Genomic DNA, 20,328 nt, shown 5'->3' with positions numbered 1-20,328 from the left:
ATCCTTAGCTGGAATCTTGCTTAAATTACTTCTAATTGAATATGAACCAAACCTGCCATTCCTTTAATTATCTTCTACCTAAAATGTCTTTTCTTCAATTTTGGTCAGTTCTGACCTTCATTGTCCTAGAATCAAAGAGTGGTTTATGTTGGAAGGGACCTTAAAGATCATCTCATTCCAACCCCCCTGCCATGGGCAGGGACACCTTCACTATCCCAGGTTGCTCCAAAGCCCTTCCAACTTGGCCTCGAATTCTTCCAGGGATGGAACAGTCACAACTTCTCTGGGAAACCTCTTCCAGTGCCTCACCACCCTCACGGTGTAAAAATTCTTTCTTATATCTAATCTAAATCTCTTCTTTTTCAGTTTAAAGCCATTACCTCTTGTCCTACCACTACATGCCCATGTCCAAAGCCCCTCACCAGCTCTCTTGGAGCCCCTTTAGGCACTGGAAGGTGTTCTAAGGTCTTCCCAGACCCTTCTCTTCTCTGGGCTGAAGTCCCTTAACTCTCTCAGCCTATCTCCACAGGAGAGGTGATTATAGTTCACTTTTCGAGTTCCCTCACATTTCTGCTGTAATTTTCCTAGTCTCACTCTTAGAGCTAACCTCCTCCTGTTTCCACATAGCTCTGGATTTCTGCTTTCCATGAACATCTTCTCTGAGCTCCATCTCACTGTGTATCTTGACATCACCCTTCCCAGTACTCAAGCAAGTTCCAAGATACTGTCCTGAAGCCATTTGAAATTCCTGTAATTAATTCAGTGCAAAAGGGGTTTTATGTTTTGACCAAGCTTTGCCATCTGTAGGTCACAGTCATATTTTCTCATGGAAATGGTACATGGCAAGTGACCTTAGCATTTGGATCGAAATATACTTGACGTTTTTCGTGCTGAATTTTCATGGAAAGTTTCAAAATCTTTGGGAATGGAAGGTTTTCAAGGAGTTCTACTTGCAGTTTATGCCCTTTTTCCTGTTTGCAGCCTCCTCCCCATCACAAGTTCCCTTGTCTTTCTGGCCCCCCTCACACAGACTCATTCACTGAAATTGCACAACTGAGAGCACTCTCTTGCTCCTTGTGTTACAACCTCTTTTGTACAGGTGTTTCTTCCAGGAAGACTTCCATGTCCCTTCTCCCCTCCTGCAGTTCTCTTGTCTCCCCCATTTGGGTGTTGTTCCATCCCATTTCTGGGAGATTCAGCAAGTGCAAAGTGCCTGCTGAAGAATCTCTCTTCAAAAGTACAGGCAGGGGCTTCTTCTAGAAACGGAGGCATAAAAACAAAAATTATGAGTGTCCTTGCCCTGTCTTGGTTAGCACATTCCCTGGCCACCCCATCCCAGCTGGTGCCTGGGCATTCAGGGAACAGCCCTGGCTGGGGAGAGCAGCCACAAAGCCATCCTGCCTGGGGAAAGAGAAGTCAGCTGCTTGCCCTCAGGGCTGGGGAACAGGCCTTGGCTGGTCTTTGTTTACTACTGAGATGCAATTTTTAGATCATAAAATGGCCAAGCTTCCTGGCTCTCAGTTCCTGTTTTCTCTTTAGCAGATTGGCAGTGAGAATAAACCCATAGGAATGTTCTTAAGGACAATGTAAATTTCTCATCAAATTTCTCCTTTGCACTAAAAGTTTTTAGTAACCCCAGTTGCTAGGGTTTCTGCCAGACACCCAAGATACAATGAATAAATAAAACAATTCTTAAATTTCCACATCAGCCAAATGCCTTTGATTTTTCTGATATAAGAAGGAAGTCAGAGATGAGGTTATCTTGCCTGGAAAGAAGAGTTTGCTTTGATCATGTGGTGGAGCACATATTTGGATTGAAGCACGCTGGTAGCCAATCCTCCTTGGAGTGCTTTTCTTCTGTTTCTAGTAAGTTTTCTCTGAAAAGCACAGCTCAGAGCCAGCTTTGTCCTGTACAATAATGACATCCACGTCCTTCCCTTCTTTCCCATGGATATCTCCCAGGGAATTTAGGAATCAATAAGAAATGTGCAGAATTGGCCACAGCTGAACCAGAGACCCAAGGGGATGGGCTGACCACTGAGGACACTGTGGGACCCAGGAGCAGGTGCTAGCAAATGCAGTGGGTCACTTTTTAGGACAGCACTGAGGTGGGTGTGTCACCACTTCCCCCCCTGCAGGGCATGGCTTTCATTTTGGTTATGTAACTGGCATCACTGCTGCTAAATCCTCCAGTTTCTGAAATGAAATATGGGGTTTGTCCCACTCCTGAGTTGTGGGGCTTCTCCAACAGAGGTCTGTGAAAGGCACAAGCCCAGCCATGTGCTGTGAAGGCAGGAGATTTCACACTGTGCAAAATTACTGGTAGAAATCTATTTTGGAGCTTTTCTGAAAGAAGGCCTCCTGGCTGGCAGGCAGCTCTGTCACTTTGTTCTGCCCTCCCAGGAATCTGCACTTGCAAAATGCACAAAATCAGAACCTCCCCATACCTCCCAAATTCACTGCAGAGGTATCCTTTTCACATTTCACTTAATAGGAAAGTGTGATTTTGTGGTGGAACCCAAATTATAATATTAAACCTGGGAAACTGATTAGAAAGTAATTTTTTAAAGGAAATCGTGTTCTCCCTGAAATAAAAAAAAAAAAAGGAAAAAGATATTATTAATTATTTCTTGACTCTCTGATTTAATTTTCGAGTCTCTGGGCCTACCCTCATGCTGATTTTTTATTGGTGTAATATATTGGCCACAGGGAGCCATTACTAACTTTATATATCTGTTATCAACTGGCTTTCTTTTAATTTTACTCTGTTTCCATGTGGGGTTTTTTTTATCCTTTTGCTTCTCTGTGGCTTACCTCTCCCCAGGTGTTTTCTGCCATGTGTGAATGACAATTACCTCTTCCTCTTGATCTCTAGTCCTGACTGCCCAAGGGACATGATGGCCTTGAGGTGACTGAGGGCAAAACTTAGCACAGTCCTTGGTCACAACCGAGTGTCACCATCTCAGTGGAGGTGTAGGATCTGAATTGTGAAAGGATGACTCCAGGGATCCCACTCTGCCTGGACTGGGCAGTGTCCTCCATGTGAGCCTTCCTAGGGTTAGGCTTGGTGTGGTCTTCAGGTAAAAACTGCAGAGCTTAAGCATCCAGAATTAGAGGTTTTTTCTCGTGTCTAGTCATTGTGTAACAATTGGTAGAGCAGCTGTTACTTGCATGCAGCCAGTGAAAATATTCCAGGGGTAATGCAGGTGTTTCTCACCGATCATCTCTCCTTGCAGGGAGCAGCAATAGCAAAGACTCTCCAGTGTGTTCAGTCACTCTCAGACTGTGCAGTCTGTCTTGCTCTCTGATTGTCCTGACATCCTCCTCAGAAGGACAGCCAAACACTTCTGTTGACTTAGCAGAAGGGTAATTGACTCTTGGTTTGCAAACAATAGACTTTCCATAGCTTCCCTAATGTTTTTGGGGTACGTTGAGCCTGTAACATCACAAGCACAGCTGGTTTTGCTGGGAGAAGTTTTCAGCTGGACTTGTCCCAAAGCACATTTTGTCTGTCTAGACAGTGGTTTGACAAGTCCACAGTAGCTCTGATGGGGCGCTTGCTACTCTGGTGAATTAATGTTGTTTTGATATCTGGTGAAAAACCTGCAGGAACATGTTTGTTTTTATGTCGTGGCTCCAGTAGCGGAAAGAACTTATCTGACTCCACTCACCATCTCTCCCTCCTCAAAAACAACATTTGGAGACTTAGAATTTCAGATCAGAATACCCTTGGTTTCCAAACACTCATCTTCTAATACTTCTAAGGGACATACTTAGAAAAAAAAAACACTGAAAGTCATCAGCTACAAAAGAAATCTAAGTTCAATTGTTCTTGACCAGATGTGGAGTGGTACAATTTGTCTGCACAGTTATATGCACGTAGGTGGGTAATGAACAAAAAAGTCTTGGCAACATAAGGCAACCACCAGGCTGTGGTGAGAAGTGTCAGGTTCTCGGAATGCCCCAGATTTATGATTCCAGGACTGTGTTTCAAGTGGCAAGGACAAGGCACCTCGCTCCTGTGGGGTGCTGCAGGACCTGGGGATGAGGAGAGGCAGAGGCTAGAGGTTGGTCCCTCCTCTGTAAAGTGACAAGAACAGGGCTGAGGAATCTGCCCCATTAATTAGAGACACCCTTTTGAGCTCTGAAGTGAGAAACTGGGTGATCGTTCCCCACCCCATCAAACACAGGTGAGCACAGCTGCCATCCAGCATCACTGTTCTGCCCTGCACTGCTCAGAGGGAAACAGCTGCACCAGAGACACCAAAACTGCAGGGAAACATAAAATTCAATACCTGAAGAGGAGAATCCCCAGCTTTATTGTAAATAAAAGCACAAAAACATTCAGGCTAGGGGAAGCAACCTCAAACCACCTCATTTCTAGAGTCTGCCTGAAGATGGCTGAAGCTGTATCAGCCTCCCTACTTATTCTTCATAGGCCAGAGGTAAAATTAATCCTTGTTCTCCCCTTTTTCTGGATAAACAGAAATCATTCACATGAAGTTGCTGAAATTACAGCCACTTTTTGCATATGAAATAATTATTCTTACCATATTACTTACATTTTTTTCTTTCCTAAGGACAATATCCGCTCTCAATAACACCGTGAAGTAGTTCAGAGATTTTACTTAGGAAATATACTGTATTTGCTGCGCAGTTCTTATTAATTTTTTTTTTTTAATATTTAAACAGACAAACCAGTTATTTCACCTAAGAGATTAATACAGATTTGATGAGAAAAAAAATTCCTGTTGGAAGAATTGGTATTACAGTGGTACTACAGTGCCCCACAATCCTCCCATCTGCAGCTGCTGTCCTGCTTGTGGGTTCAAACACTTTCCACTTGGGAAGTTGTGTGGCTGCAATGCATGAAATTCATATCCTCATTTCCATGTGCTTTCTTAGCTGGTATTGGGCAAGAAAAATGAAGGAGATGGATGATGCTCCAACCTGTGCTCTCCCTCACTTGCCCCAGGCCACTGGGACCTCTTGCCAATCTTGTGGTATCATGATCATTTTGACAGTGAGAAACTAAGATATCAGAAGAATGGGATTATGAGATTGACTGCAGGATAAAGAGAAACTGGGCTGGGAGGATATAAGCTTCTTATCCAAGCACAAATAGCCGAAAGAATAGGAAAGGGAATATAGAAAATAACTGATCATGTAAATTGCTTTTTGCGGGAATACTCTCTCTTAGTAGACTTTGCCCTAGGATGAAAACATACAAAAGATTGGAAAATACACTTCCAAGGAAAGAAATAATCCTCCAGAGAGACTGACTGCATTACTGACCTATTACTGCAGATCTCATTCTTAAACTTTGATCTAACACTTACTCAGTGCAATGAAAACGCCTTTCTGAGCAGTTTTCCTTTGCAGCTTAGTGGATTTTGCTACAGTAAACAAAATAGAATTGGTACCTATTTTTTTAGGCTTGCTAGAAGGTCTCCAAAGAACAAACTGCATCTTTCCCATCTGTGCTTGCCAAAGAACAGTGCAGATGTCCACTGCCATCCATGAACAGGAAGGAAGAAAATCAGATATTTTCACTGGTCAGAGAGTGCCTGAAGAGCTTCTTGCTGGTCTGTATTTACCAGGCACTGCATGTGTATGGCCCCTGTTTTATCCACAATAAAAAAGTATTAAATGAGTAGCTGACGATCCTGGCAAGTACTTCACATGCACTGTCTGGCCTTTCCTATGGAGCTGAGTGACAGAAGTGACAATGAGCTGCCACAGGGTTACAATTTGGATTAATGGCTTGATTTTTCCATGGTAGATTTCACTGATGGGGGTATTTTCTGCTCAGGACTCTGTTGTTACACCAAAACCTGGCTGGCTCCTAGGAGATTTCTCTTCCATAGAGAAGCAAGGTATCAAATCCCCTCCCCTCCTTCTGGGTGATACCACTGAGGGTCCAGGGCAGTGAATGCAGGGCTAAGCAAATTCACAGGAGCCCAGGAGACCTGCACACTGTCTGAATGACAGATGGAATGTTCAATACATAAAGCTTTATATTGCTCCACTTTGGCCAAATCAAGGTAAATAAAAAGATGGAAGGGAAGGGAAGTAGTCTCATGCTTTTGTTACAAAAGTATTCTTACTTCAGCTTGCAGATATATCTTCAAACAGGATTTGATGAGAAGGTGCCATCTGAATTGAAATTGTCTGATTTTGCCCTGTGTTGACCAAAAGGAGATGATGGAGCTGAGATATTCAGGCAGCAGCCTACCACAGAAGCATTTGTGTCTCCCAGCCTCCACCAGCAGTCCCTGCCTAGAGCTTTTTGGGGAGGATTGGTGCTTCCAGCAGCCTCTCCATGGATGTTTCCAGTTTCCTCCCCATGGATGGGGAGCTTGGAATCAGCCTCACAGCTCCGGGCCTCTGTGCTTTTCTCTTGCTGCTAGCACAGAATTGGTGCAGCGCTGTGCACAGTGCCTGGCTTGTTACCTGTGTGCTGCTGCTCAGGGTGGGGCTGAAACACCCTGAGCTCCCCTCTACCCTGGGGAAGGCTGTCTGGTTGTGAAGGCTGGTCACCAGTGTCCTGGAGTGTGATTGTCACCAAGATGGGCTGCCTGGGTACCCGCTGGGTGTGACGATGGACAGTATAGTTAGTCATATGATATCATTTTAGATAGTCCTGCAGTGAGCTGGACTTGATGATTCTATGGGTCCTTACAGCTTGAGATACCCTGTGATTCTGTGTGGCTTATTTGACCTGTATCTACCTTTAATCCAGCTCTGAGACACAAAATCCAAGCTTGCTTAGTCTTTGGTGGGTGCTGCTCAGCTCCTCAACATCCCCTGGGATGCCAGACTGTTTCCATTTTCTACAGGCATCCTGGGAAAACTCCAGCTTAAGCACCTCAGGGAGGCACCTATCGTAAGGCTGGATTAATCTGATCCTTTGCACCTTATACTGGCACAACCAGAGTCACGAGCTTTGGAAAAAGCATTAAAAGCGAGGAGGTCGACAAAAACATGCTGGATTGTCATTAGGCTAAAAGCTTAACACAATTATACTAAAAGAATTTGGGGTCCTTTGAGTGCATCTGTCATTTGATTCGCAGCCTCAAAGACCAAAATGCGACCTGCTTTCTCAGTCTGTCTGCTCAGTGTCACTTGAAAGCAGATTTCTTTTTAAGAAAATCCATGCAGACACACAAATCTGCCATTGCTTTTGAAAACTAAGGTAACCTTTAGTTTGCTTTTACTCAAACTGTAAGCACTGTGTTAGCAGCCAGGAGGACTGGGTATTATTAGTAGCCTTTTACAGGAGATGTGGTGTGTCATGGGTTAGGCATATATTTTTCTGGAAAATGTGGTGTACAGTGAAATGTGGGAATAAGTAAACATAAAGTGCTTATTCAGCAGTTCATTCTGTTTGAATGCCCAGCAATGCAACTCTGAGGTTACCTGCTCATAAAGGAAGCAGGGAATGATATTTGAGATTTATTTTTGGCTAAAAGCATGAAGTGCAAATAGCTCTTTGTGCAAAGTGTCAGCTGCATTTCTGGGAAGCAAAGAAGATTGCTTTAATAATCCATGGTAAATAACAACACTAAGGATGCTACCACCTATTACATGTACCTGCAGGAGTATCTAGACAAACATATCTAATGCATGTATGTAGCTTGGTGTCTGAAATGAATACAGAAAAGTGAAACAAGGAGTTTCAAACCTTTTGTGAACAGCAGAGTTAATGAAGTACAGGATGAAATTCATCTTCAGATAACGAAATTCCTGTGCATACATGGAGATATTCATGTCTGAGCTACCACTACTCTGCAGAGGTCTAGGGCTTGACTCAGTTTTCCCTGAGGGCCACTGGGGGTACTGCAAGGTGTCCATCCTGGCCTCCAGCTGGACACAGATCTTCCATAACAGTGTGTCCCTCTGGGCAATAGCCTGAGGATGACTTGGGCATGGAAAGATCAGTTGGCGCTACTGGCAGATGCAGGTAGCCCTGGCATGGTCACCTGTGCTTGGTCAGTCTCTGTTGTCCACAAGATGAATTTCTGATTGCAACGAGGCTTAGATGCCCCATTAGACCCTCAGGGTTTGGTGTCTGAGGCTGGAGGCAGCTGCAATCCTTGATGAGCAATTCAGTTCCCTAAATTTGGCCAGTCTGTCTCCTCCTGCAGCACACTGGTATGCCCTGGCTGGAGCTTTAGGAGGACACAGACCTCCTGTAGGTCTGGTGCAGATATCTCAAATACCCTCCAACGTCAGCAGACACCTCTGTTAAGGTAATTGAATTGTACCTACAGAATCCAGGAGATTTTTATTCTGGATTCCTTTATCCCCTCCCTTCCTCCAGCTGCCTCCTCTTACATACCCAGATGCTTGTTTTCAGGACACTTGTAGCAGTGTGGTTATCTCTGAGACCTCACCCTGCTGTCAGACTGGGTTGAAAATGGCTAAAGGGGATCTGTCAGAGCCTCCTTCCCTGATGGGCTCCCACCTGCTTGGCTGCATATCCACTGCTCTGGTTTCAGACAGCATCACTTGCAATACTGAGAGTGGGGTGTGAAAGGAAAAATTGATTCTCAGCAGGCCACCACAGCAATGAGGAGACCCACACAAGCTCTCAGTGTGCTGGACCAGCTAAGAAACAATCAGCTTTAATCTCACTTTACTTTAGAGCAGGGCAGTGCTCAGGGCAGTGATGGTTTATTCAGTGGTTCATAATGGACGGGGGCATCTGCTGTGCTACCAACTGCTTTTGTTTTTAATCACAGTGATTGCAAAGGGTGCTTTACAAAACAGCACTGACAGGGCACTTCAAACACAGTGTCATCAGAGTGATTAGGACCAGGTTTTCAGAATTCTATCCCACATATTCTGAATGTTTGAAATAAGAGAGGACAGGGTAAGGGGATGACAGCAAAAGATTGTGGCTCTTTGGTAAGGCCCAGTTCAATAGAAGTACTTTTCATGCTGTTTATGTTGGTCTAGCAGGTGTTATCAAATTAAAGTACTATCAGAAAGAGAGAAGTCAGGGGGCTTACAGGTATTTCTGGTAGCATTAAGAGATCACAGAGAAAATGCCTGTACAAAGTCCATTTTATTGCTGTAAATGGCAGGAGTGCTGCAATACTGACCTCTCCTTGGCTGTACCCAGAGCTGGCACCCACTCACCTGGTAAAGGCAGCAGTTGAGTTGATACCAGACAATTTGGGATTGGTTTGTTTTGGGGTAAATATATTTTAGCTGATATTGGTTTGAGTCACCTTTGCCCTGTTCCTGTCATCCCAAGCGTCCACCTCTGGTGTGAACTTTTTTGCCCTGATAAATCCAGCACAAGATTTGTAATTTATTTCTTCTCAGACCATGAGCAGATGTAATGTTCAGTATACAGCAACTGGTGACCAACCTGTGAGATACATTGCTGGGGGTGGCCTTTGAGAAGAAGCTAGTTTTATTTGTTGGATATAATTATATTTATTTGGGGCAGGGGTGTAAAAAGAAGTTAAAACCATCAAATACATCAGTTAATGCCTAGTTATGTCTACTCTTGCCACGCACTGCCAGGAAAAGTAGAGAGTTCTGAAGTGGCAAGAACAAGAGGAAGGTAACTCACAATCTCAGGTTCAGTTTGGATCTTTTCACAGACCTGTGAAAATCTTGAAATAATTCTTTTTCCTGACTAGTAACAGCATTTTCAGGAACAAGTCTGCTTGGGGAGTGAGTCCTGTGCAGATTTGGCCACAGTAATCTGGTTGTGATGGCTTGTTTTAGCCTGGAGTGAGAAATTTTTGAAGCTATATGACCTCTGAGGTGTTTATTCACAGTCACAGTAGATTTCCCTCACTGCCCAGAGGATATTTAAAACAAGACTGTCTGTGAAAATGCATACAAATGTTTAGAAATGTTTCCAAATGTACAGTTTGGTTGAAGTGACTTGCCTATGTACATTATTGTCATAGAATCATAGAAGAATTTGGGTTGGAAGGGACCTTTTAAGGGTACCTAGTCCAAACCCTTCAGTGAGCAGGGACATTTTTAGCTAGATCAGATTGTCCAGAGCCCCATCCAACCTGACTTTGAATGTTTCCAGTGATGGGAACCTGCACCTCACCATCCTCACCTTCGAAAATTTCTTCCCCAAATCTAGTCCAAGACTCCCCTCTTTCAGTTTAAAGCCGTTTCACTTTGTCCTGTTACAACAGTCCTACTAAAAAGTTTGTCCCCATCTTTCCTATAGACCCTGTCTGAGCACTGAAAGACCAGGTCTTCCTAGTGCTTTTTGGGGTTTTTTTTGTATTCTGTTTCTGAGCTTTATGTTTTATTTTCCGTATTTTGGGGTGTTGGCAGTGGGGAGGGGGGAAGACAATGTCAGAGTGTGTTATTGTCCATTCTAAACTTCTGCACCTGAGGTCAATGTGTTTGAAAATGCCTGCAGACTCCTTTTCCTGCTGAAACCACCTGCAGTTAGAGGGATTTCCATGATGGTGTTACGGTGCCACAGATGAGACGAAACTCAGCCCCTCCTGTGTCCAGGACCAAACACTCTCCCTCCGCATCCAAAGCTCACCAATTTCCTTTTAACTCCACTCGTTTCAGGTGCTCAACCTGTTCCTTGCCTTGCTGCTGAGCTCCTTCAGCGCCGACAACCTCTCGGCCCCGGACGAGGACGGGGAGATGAACAACCTGCAGCTGGCGTTCGCCCGCATCCACAGGGGCCTCCAGTACGCCAAAAAAGCCGCCTGGAACTTCTGCTGCAACGTCCTCAGGCACCCCAAGACCACAGCTGAGAAGAAGGCCATGATGAAACTCGCTGCCCAGAACCCTGGAGCCCTCAACAACTGCGTGAACAGCCACGCCACCACCGAGCTCGGCAAAGACATGGAGAACCACAAGGAGAACCACGCAGAGGATGGAGGGAATAAAAACGGGGAGAAACACCCAGCAATTACGGATGATGATTTTATGACCAATCCTAACCTGTCCATTTGTGTTCCTATTGCTGTGGGAGAGTCGGATATTGAGGAGGAGGATGAGGAGCAGAGCACCTTTACAGAAATGGAGCAGGTAGGCAACTGAAACGTTCGTTAATTTCGGCTTGTTAAGATGCCCTTTGTTCCCACCCTTGGTCTGGATCCATGGCTAGTGGTGCAAATGTCCTATGGCTTAATCCTGCCTTTGATATGCTGCTAACTTCAGAAGAAGCTACAGATGCATATCCAAGAGCAAAATTCAGTTTCCAACAAGAGAAATTTCCTTTCTTTGTGTTCTTTGCGCATGTCTAGATTAATTCTTCTAACCAGAGCAATTAAATCTTTTCTCACACAGCAGACTGGTTCTTTTCCCTTTCAGCTGAATCATGGGAATGCTACAGAACAAATCTTAGGTTAGTGGAGGATTTTTCTCAAAATGGGCACTGTCTTGGTTCACTTTGTGCAACAAGATTTGAGGGCCAGGCAGTTCTCTTAAAAATACAATAAGACAGAGGATCATATGACAAGGCACCAGAGAAAGAGAGAAGATGTGTTGTCATTTGTATTCTGACAAGAGAAACAGTTATTCGCCTGCTCTTTGGTGTGACATGGCAGATTTTCATTTTTTTTTTCCAGAGCACTCAGTAGTAAAGGCTGAAAAATCCTGTGCAGTTTGAAGTGTTGTATGAAATGAAGAAAAAACATCTTCAGGGGGATGGTTTTTTTCTCTCTCCTTCTCCCCCTCTCCCTTTTCTACTTTCTACTTTATCTCTTGGCTCCACACACCATATCTAGTTAATGTTTTCCAGACCCTCCAGCCTTGATCCAGCACCTACTGACACTGGCTGAAACCCATGGAGTTCAGCAGGCACTGCATCAAAGCTCCTGCTTCAGATCCAGCTGTCAGGAGGGATCCTCAGTCTCATGGTTGAGGGGAAGAAAGTTTGAAAGCAAAATAGTTGTTAGAGAAGGAAGGACTGTTGTAAAAAAGCTCTAAGGAGGGACTCTGTGTCAGGAGTCGGGCACTAATCAGCTGCTAAAAGTTAATTTCTGCTGCTCCCTTGTGAAAATCTCTTCAGTGTCAGTGCTTCACCAAAAAGTCTTTCACAAGGATCATTTCACTGGGGAGGGGAACAGCAGGAGGTCAGAAAACTTAATCACCAAGCTGCACTGTCCAAATAGAAACCTAGGTAACAAAAAGACAAGTCTGCATTTTTTTTGTAAACACTTAGGATGGGGTATTTTGTGTCTGTTTAGGGACTATTTTCTTGAAATGACCTGTGGATCAGTGTGGGTAGTATGAATAATACCTATTTTTTCTCTTTGAAGTCCTTCTCTATTCCCCGGCTGTATTTGAACCAACAAGCAGTGAACATTCAAAAAGTGAAATAGCAATGCAGTAGATGAAGAAGAGAATTGGAAAAAAAGAAGTAAACTTCATGAACTGAGATAAAGAGAGTTTAATAGGAAAAGAAAGAAAGATATAATAATAAGAGTGAAACTAGAATATGCAAAACAAGTGATGCTCAAGGCATTTGCTCACCACTTGTTAATTGATGCCCAGGCAGGTCCCAAGCAGTGGCCCCTGGCCAGCTTTCCCCCCAGTTCATATACTGAGCAATTATTCTCATTTTCAATCCTAAACACGGCCCTATATCAGCTGTTGGGAAGAAAAGTAACTCTATCCCAACTTAAACCAGGACTGTTCCTCAGCATCAGGTGATCTGTTAATATTGCCTACTGTATATGTGGATAATAGTGTATAAATATGTTTAATTATGGAATTCTGGGTTTGGTGATTTTTTTCTTTTTGGTCTTTAAAAATCCCCACACCTTTCTACCATGTCTGACAGATGGTAACGATCTCAAACACTCTCAGATTTTTTTCCTTTTCCTTGAAAGCAAAAACTTGTTGAAACTTTGCACTTGAATGTCCATGGGGTCTGGAAGTATGTACCTGTGCATGCTCAGCGGTGTGTGTTGCACTACTGTATCATTCCTCTCTGGAGATAAATAGTAACTTTTGCAATTTCAAGATAAATCTCAGCATAAGGCATGGAGGTCTTGGGATTTTTATGTCTTAATGTGCTTTAAAGTGTAGAAATACAGATTTCTGTTTAGCTACACTGTGCTGGTGTGTAAATTAGTGGAAGGAACAGGTTACCATCATTTTATGCTGTAAATGTGTAATTAGAGCTTTGGTAAGATCTATTGGAGTCATGAGAGAAAGAGCTGGTGTAGAAAACCAGGCATTTCACTGAAACAATATTATGAATAAAAATTGATTTGGAAATATTAAGAAAACTCCTAATAGTTTCAATAATACTGAAACATCATTGCATGTAATAGAAACATTGAAGATTCAGAGTGAAACAAAATAGGGGGAAACAAAACCCAGTAGGAGAATCAAACCAAGATATGCTTTCCCACTGTATCTTTTAATGAAACTCTCAACAAACATTAGAGGAACATTGTTGCATTACCACGAGATATTTGGATTGCAGTGAAATGCTGTGGTTCACTGCTGGTGCATTAAACAGAAGTTATGGTGTTGAGAAATGAATTAATTAGCTCTGTCACTAGTGCTTTTCAAGCTTGGACAAACAGCTGCTGCAGGTCACTGCTGTTCCCCTGTGCAGAGCCCTGATCAATGGTTTATAGTTTTTACCTGCAGGTCTGAGGGGTCTACTGCTGGAAAGGTCCAAACAAGCAGTGAGTTCATATATCCAGGAACCAATTTTAACAAATTCCTAGAGGGGAAAATGTGTGTGTACGAGGCCATTCCGAATCAAAAACTCAAAATACGTTGGCATAATAAATAAACAAAAATAGGAAGAAGCTTAACAGCAGAAATTATAATTGTGTGATGAGCTTTGCATTTTCTTTTCTGCAAAACCCTAATAAATGTGCACAGTTGTAAATATCTCCAAAAGGAGCAGAGTCATGATAAAGCAGTTGCCAACAAATTCAAAATCTGTCATTTTTAGTGGTGCCCCTTCCAAAGATGTACGATATGTGGACTCAGAGAAGAATTCTCTTGATCAACATGTGGGTTACTGCATAAGAAATTATTGTACCCGAAGGTTGATATGAAATCCCAATTCCCTGGATATTGAGTTGTGGGGCATTACAGTGGCCTGACCCTTTTACCAAGGACATCCCTGGGGGACTGTGGGGAATAAACTTCCTCACTCGCTGCCAGAAGCTTTAATCCTGCAAGCCCCAACTCCGTGGGTGTCCTTACCTCCTCCTCTCCAGGATGTCCAAGATAACCAGATTAGAGCTCCCAAAGGAAGAACAACATGAACAAGAGCAAAATTTACATGATTGCACTGAGAGGGCACAATTAGGGTGAAGTATCATTTTTGCGGAGGGCATCACACAGAAACCAAGCAAGAAATACCAAGGGTATGCTAAACATTCAAATCTATTCCAACTTTTCCCTAATTACAATCCATATTTTTACATATTTCAATATTTTAGTATGTACAAAGGGAATGTGTATGTGCATTTACTTCTCAGGAGAAGACAGTGTACCCTGCTTCCCTTTAAAGTTGTTGGCTGACCTGGAATTGAGCAGCCCTTTGGCAGCATTGCCAGAACGTATCTTCCTCCTCCTGCATGTGGATTTTGGTGCAAGAGCGTGGAAGAGGAGGTGACAGGAGATGCATAAAAAGGGATAATGTGGATGAATGCCTCTGCAGTGCACAGCTAGTAAACCTGCAAAATTCCTACTCACCCTTTACACATTCTCTGTCAGTTGAACATCCCAAACCAGATATCCTGTGCTTCCATCAGTCTGACTTGTCCAGTCTAAGAGAGAGGCTAAAGGGATGATGGTCTTGGGCAGAACCACAAAGTTATTGATCCCAATGGGGTGTTTTAAAGTGAGGATCATCTCAGCTTACAGCTCCTGTACCAATGCCGGGCTCTTCCCAGAAAGTCACAAAACTACTGTAAAACAAGCTGTTGTGGCTATGAGAAATGGGCCCCAGAGCATTGCACACGGCAGCTTGAAATTTCAGATGATGAGAAAACCTTCTGTGACTGCACATTTTCCTCTGAGTAATGGAAATGTCTAAGTTTAAATTTCAGCTGCCATTTCTATTATCAAAGCTTGCACTGGCAGCAGCCGTCTTCCTGAAAGCTACCAATTTGTGGCACTGTCATTGAGAGGGTTTAGAAGGAGTGAGCCCACCTGATGGCTCCCAATTCTCCTTTGATTACTGAGATGCAAGTGAGATGCTCTGCCAGCTCAGAGAGCCAGGGGACATGTACCTGTAGCCCACACATCCCACAGAGAAAGGATCCAAAAGAAAAGCAGAACAATGAAAGTCAGCACAGGCACAGGAAACGAGGAGTGAGACTGAGAAAGAACTGCCTTGAGCTAAATTAATTTGTCACTGCCATGTGATATGTGTGTTGCTGCTGGCCACGGCAGCATTTTAGTTTGTGTCTTTACCTAACCCCTTCCCCTTGGTCTGTTCGTAGTGCTGGGGAAGTCTTTCCCTCTCAGTCCACAAGATTTCTTATAGATTTAATGATTTTAGCCTCATAAAGAGAAAAAGAATAACTCTTTTTCAATTTTTTCCCTTTGACATGTAAAATATGGGTTGTCCCAGCAGGAAAACTGCTCCCAAATGCTCAGCGGCAACCACAGTACTGGTTGCATCTTCTTGAGGTTCTTTTGGGTCCTCATTTTGGCTTCCTAGATGATTAAAATGTGGAAGTTACCGTCTTGAGCCTCCATAGTAATTGCTTGTCCTGTAATTGCTTTCTGACCATCTTTTCATATGTGGCACCACCTTTCAGTCCCCTGAAGAGCTAAGAAATAGATTATGGGGACAGCAAGCTGATGGGACAATTAAGTGCATACAGTCCAGTCCAACTAATGCAATGGATTCTACAACCACTTACCTCCAATTTAGCTACATTGAAGGGTTCAGACATCAGTGGGGTTTGAACCATTTACATTAGGCATCTAAGTGCAAAGCTTTTATCTTCAAAAATTTCTGCTTTAGGTTTGCTTCCCTTTCAAGTGGCCCACAGCTGTAGCCCAGAACAGTGTGTGTCCTTTTCACAGTGACATCACTTTTTGGTTCAGAGGAATCCTGTGATAAATGGATGGAAAGGAGGTTCCAGATGAGTAATGCTGGGTGTCCTAAATCAGCCCCCAAAGTCCGACATCCTGCACTTACAGTTAACTCTGTCCTGTGTCTATTGCCACAGTCCCAGTGAAGCTCAGGTTTTTGGGCTCACTCTCTGGATCCTTTTGTTCATCCACGAGTTTCTACAGGCGAGAAATTTTAGTAGTACCACCTAAAGAACCCACCCTTTCCTTGTCATTTGAGGCAGCCCAACAGGGCTGTTACATCTTTGTGCCCTTTCTTAAACTGAGTTACTACGTGTATTGCCTTACTCAAACCTCTTGTTTATGGCCACCCAGCATGCCACTGAGGAGAAAACCCATGCTGCAGTGGCTGGTGGCTCTGTTGCTCGTGGCCACCTCTCACACTCAGCCCCTCTGCAGCGACAGGACCCGTCACGGACGCCAGTTTCCCTCAGAGATCACACCTTGGTGCCTCCACTTGCAGCGCCGTGCCGAGCCAGCAGCACTTGCCTTGCTTTTCTCCAGAAAATGCCATTATTGATTTGTTCCAATGGAGTGGCTAATTGGGTCATACAGAAAGTGCTGGCTGCCTGCTGCCGGGACCCGGCGCTCCCCGGCCCGGCCTCGGCTGCAGGCATACATGCCCCGGGAGCTCTGCCTTTCTGTGCCCCCTGCCCAGCTCCCAGTTCCCCCCACAGCCAGTCTGTGCCATCCCGAGGAGGCCTGACCCATTCTCTTGCCTCAGGCTCACCCCTGGCTTCAGGCATCCTTAAACTGCTGAGAGCTGCTGCTGCGTCTCCTGGGGTTTGCCTTTCGCTGACTTGGCAGGGAATATTGCCTTCAGGACTGTGTTTTTCACTGCCTCACAGGTTCTCCTAGTTTCCCACCTGCACAGCTCCACCTCTCAGTGGGATTTTCCTAGACCACTCTGGGCACTGCAGCAGCTCTACTGGCATTTTCAGGATGTTTGGGTCTGGGTCTGCACAGAGGACCCAAGGGCTGGTCATTTCCTGGGTTTTGCACTCTGGATGGGTATTCTTTGCTCCAGAGCCCAATGTGCTCTCTCAATCATACTTCTTTTTCTCAATTGATAGCTGTCCCACCTTGTATGCAGTTGTCTGGATTTCACCAAACACATTTCCCAGGGAAAACAGGTTCCCAGCTGTAGATGAGTAACTGCCTCTGGACACATCAAAGGTAGAGCTGGCTGCTCCTCAGTGTCTGTTCCATTGGTTCAGTCTCTATAGTGCCCTGAACTGGATCAAAACCCCGAGCTTTTATTCTCTTCTTCCCCTTACATATTTCAGAATTACTAACTCATTTCATTTGACAAGGTGAAAGTGTTTCTGACGGCTTTTTTTTTCCGAGTTTCTACCAGTAAGAGATCCTAAATTTTTAGGTCATAGAGGGCCATTAAAGTATGACGGTTTTGCTTTCTCGTAGCACTGAGTCAAGGACTACAGCTAATTTCTGCAGAGAGCCTGTAAGTTTATTTTAGCTATGATACATCATTTCAAAGACAGGAGAAAAAAAAAAAAAAAAGAGATTTCTCAGGTAACAGAAAGTTCACCATCTGCATGCAGACCCACATCTGTTTCCTTTGTATACAGTGGAAATTTTATTGCACAGTTCCTGTTCATTACAGACCTACTTCTAAACCTGAAGGAATTCTGTAGAAGTCAATGGAAGTATTCCAGGTTGATCTAAGTGTAGCTGAAATTATTGAAAATTGCTATAAAAAATGCCAGTGCACAAAGATTTTGTTATAAAATTGTTTGTGACAATATCTTATGCTCCTAATAATTCTAATACCTATAAATCAGGGGTACCGTGAAGCCGTGTGTTTATTTGACAGGGTACATTAATTTCAGCCTTTTACTGCAGGAAATATCCTTTGCTGTCAGGAACCCTAATGCCCTTTTCAAACAGTATTTATATTCTGTCAGTTTGCAGTTCCAGTCTGTGGGACACATTCTCCCCGAGTGTAACTGGATAAAATACCATTGAATCCTGTTGATGACACCCCAGTTCTCACTGGGAGGAGAGGGAGCCCACGTGTGTACGTGCATGCTGCACACAATAAATCATACAGCATCCTTCTTGTCACCTTTATTTGGGCCAATATTTTTCTGATCACAAAGTAAGATAACAGGGGGGTTTCATTATTATTCTGTGCATAGTTTGCCTGGATTTATCACTTTTTAAGCCGTATGTTTTGCTTTGTGTTTCTTGAAAACTGTGTAGAACTCAATTATTAGCTAATTATTTTTGGCAATAAAAGAGAACATTTCTGGATTTATTGTCTTCAGAAGAATAGCAGCAAGGGCATTAGAAAAAAGAAACAGGACTGTAAATCCCAGCAGCAGATTTAAAGCACCTGTGTCCTCATCTTAGCTTCTACCTGTAGAAAGACAATCGTGTTTATTTCGTGGCAGCAGAGTGGGGCAGAAACTCCCGTGTCAGATCTCTGCTGATGTAACTGGACCAGTCACACCACAAACAAACCCGGCTTTTTTAGGGTGCTCGCTCAATTCTCGGTGGCAGGGAAATACATTTGTCCACAGCACAATGCCTAAGGTGCAGGAAACACAGGGAGCCGATGGAGGAGAGAAGGAAAGGAGGGGGAGCAAAGCCAGGCTGGCACTGAAGGAGCCGATATCAGGCGTAGCAGAGTTGACAACATGCGTTTGGACAAGTGCCCGGACCCCGGACTGCGCGTCAGTCACAGCCTGCTGGATGCCATTTCCCAGTGTCCATATCCCTCCCCGCAGCAAAAGGCTGACCAGAAATGAGCATTTCTCACTGTTTCTCCCTTTGGTAAAGAAAATGCCGACATTTAGCGTTTTGGACAAAAAAGAGCAGCAGCCAGTTCCCCCCGCAGCTCCCGTGCCACGTGAGGCAGTGCGTGCGTGTGTTGAAAGGGGTAAAACTGCTCCCATTAATTATATACTCCAAAATAACACTTCAAATAATGATTATTTTGTTGCTGTTGCCTGTAATAATATGAAACTTTCTTAATGATCAAAATATTAACATCTTAATTGGGTGAAAGGTTCTGGGTTATTTCAGGCACTCACACTGACTGCACTGAAATTTGAAGGCAAATTTCCAAAACTTAAACTTCCATCAGAGAAGCCCATTAGTTTGAGTTTTTTGCATTATACTGTGGAGAGATCCCAATTACCAAAAGAAACATAAAGTAGATTGTGATTAAACTTCAGAATGCAATTTAGCAGAAGGTATTAGCTTGAACTCTGAACAATGAACACTTATGAAACGCTTTCACTGCCTATTTAAGCCTATTGAATTGATAACAGGATAAATTAACTTTGGCAGTCCATCTTTTTGCCAAGTTCTCCCTCTCAGACAAGTTTTAAGTCAACCCTTGGAATAATGAATTTCTGTTTTATTATGGGCAGTGTGTTGCTCTGTGTGGTAAAAGATCTAGGGCCAGGAAGGCAGAAGCCATTAGAAAAAACATGCCTTGCTCCTCTGCAGCCAGAGTTCAAAGGCTTAAAAGATTCTGAATTAATCCAAGAAGGAACACTGCTGAACTGCTGCTTCTGAGGGATGGCATTTTGCAAAGCATCCAGCACTCATGCAGAGACCAGTGGCTATGATGGGTTTTGTCTGGCAAAGTTTTAGTTCATGACTATTCAAAATGGAAGAAAATACCAGGCCAGGCTGGTTCCAGGGGAGTTTTTGCTGTTATCCTCTGCTGAGCAGCTCTTGTTTCTGGCCAGCCCTGGCCTTGGACATCCTGAATTTTAATGGTCAGATTCTGTTAATTTTATCCAGCTACGTACTCACAGGTGCATCATTTTTCTAGAGCAGGTACTGGAGTTTTCTCACAAATGTCCTGTGACTTTTGAGGGAAAAATGTGTTTCTTAGGTCAAACAGGAGGACAAGACCTGTGCTTAACTTGCATATGTGGCACTTCAGACTTCCATGCCCTTAACTCTGGCAGGTGACAGCACACACAGAACATCACCTGGGACCTACAGACATCCACGTTGGGGGCATCATCTACCCAGGGGCTGGGCAGCAAACTCTGCCCTTTCTGAACTCAGAGGCTGTTGTGTTTCATCTGTTTTGCCTACATGGCTCTTACGCATGTGTTAGTGATTTGGATTTTTACAAACATGGTTCCTATAAAGGCTGAATCATCAGGAAAGTGAAAAAAATGTGCATGGATTCACAGAGCAAGTGTGAGCAGCACCTTCTAATTCTGATGTTTTACTACTCCCTTTGCATCCTTTTGTTTCTGCCATTTG

General features: G+C 43.8%; 1 protein-coding gene across 1 annotated transcript in view; it reads left to right on the top strand.

Moving 5' to 3' along the window:
• SCN5A (sodium voltage-gated channel alpha subunit 5) overlaps nucleotides 1–20,328 on the top strand; it is a 175,155-nt gene that overhangs the window by 90,431 nt on the left and 64,396 nt on the right. The window contains exon 16 of the mRNA XM_066201302.1: nucleotides 10,570–11,037. Within this exon, the coding sequence (XP_066057399.1) occupies nucleotides 10,570–11,037 (468 nt within the window). The remainder of the gene's footprint in view (nucleotides 1–10,569; nucleotides 11,038–20,328) is intronic.

This window comes from Chamaea fasciata, unplaced genomic scaffold (genome assembly GCF_029207755.1).
Source record: "Chamaea fasciata isolate MVZ Bird 193981 ecotype frontalis unplaced genomic scaffold, bChaFas1.0.hap1 SCAF_1, whole genome shotgun sequence".
NCBI classification, from domain to species: Eukaryota; Metazoa; Chordata; class Aves; order Passeriformes; family Sylviidae; genus Chamaea; species Chamaea fasciata.
This window is presented reverse-complemented; position numbering and strand designations above follow the sequence as displayed.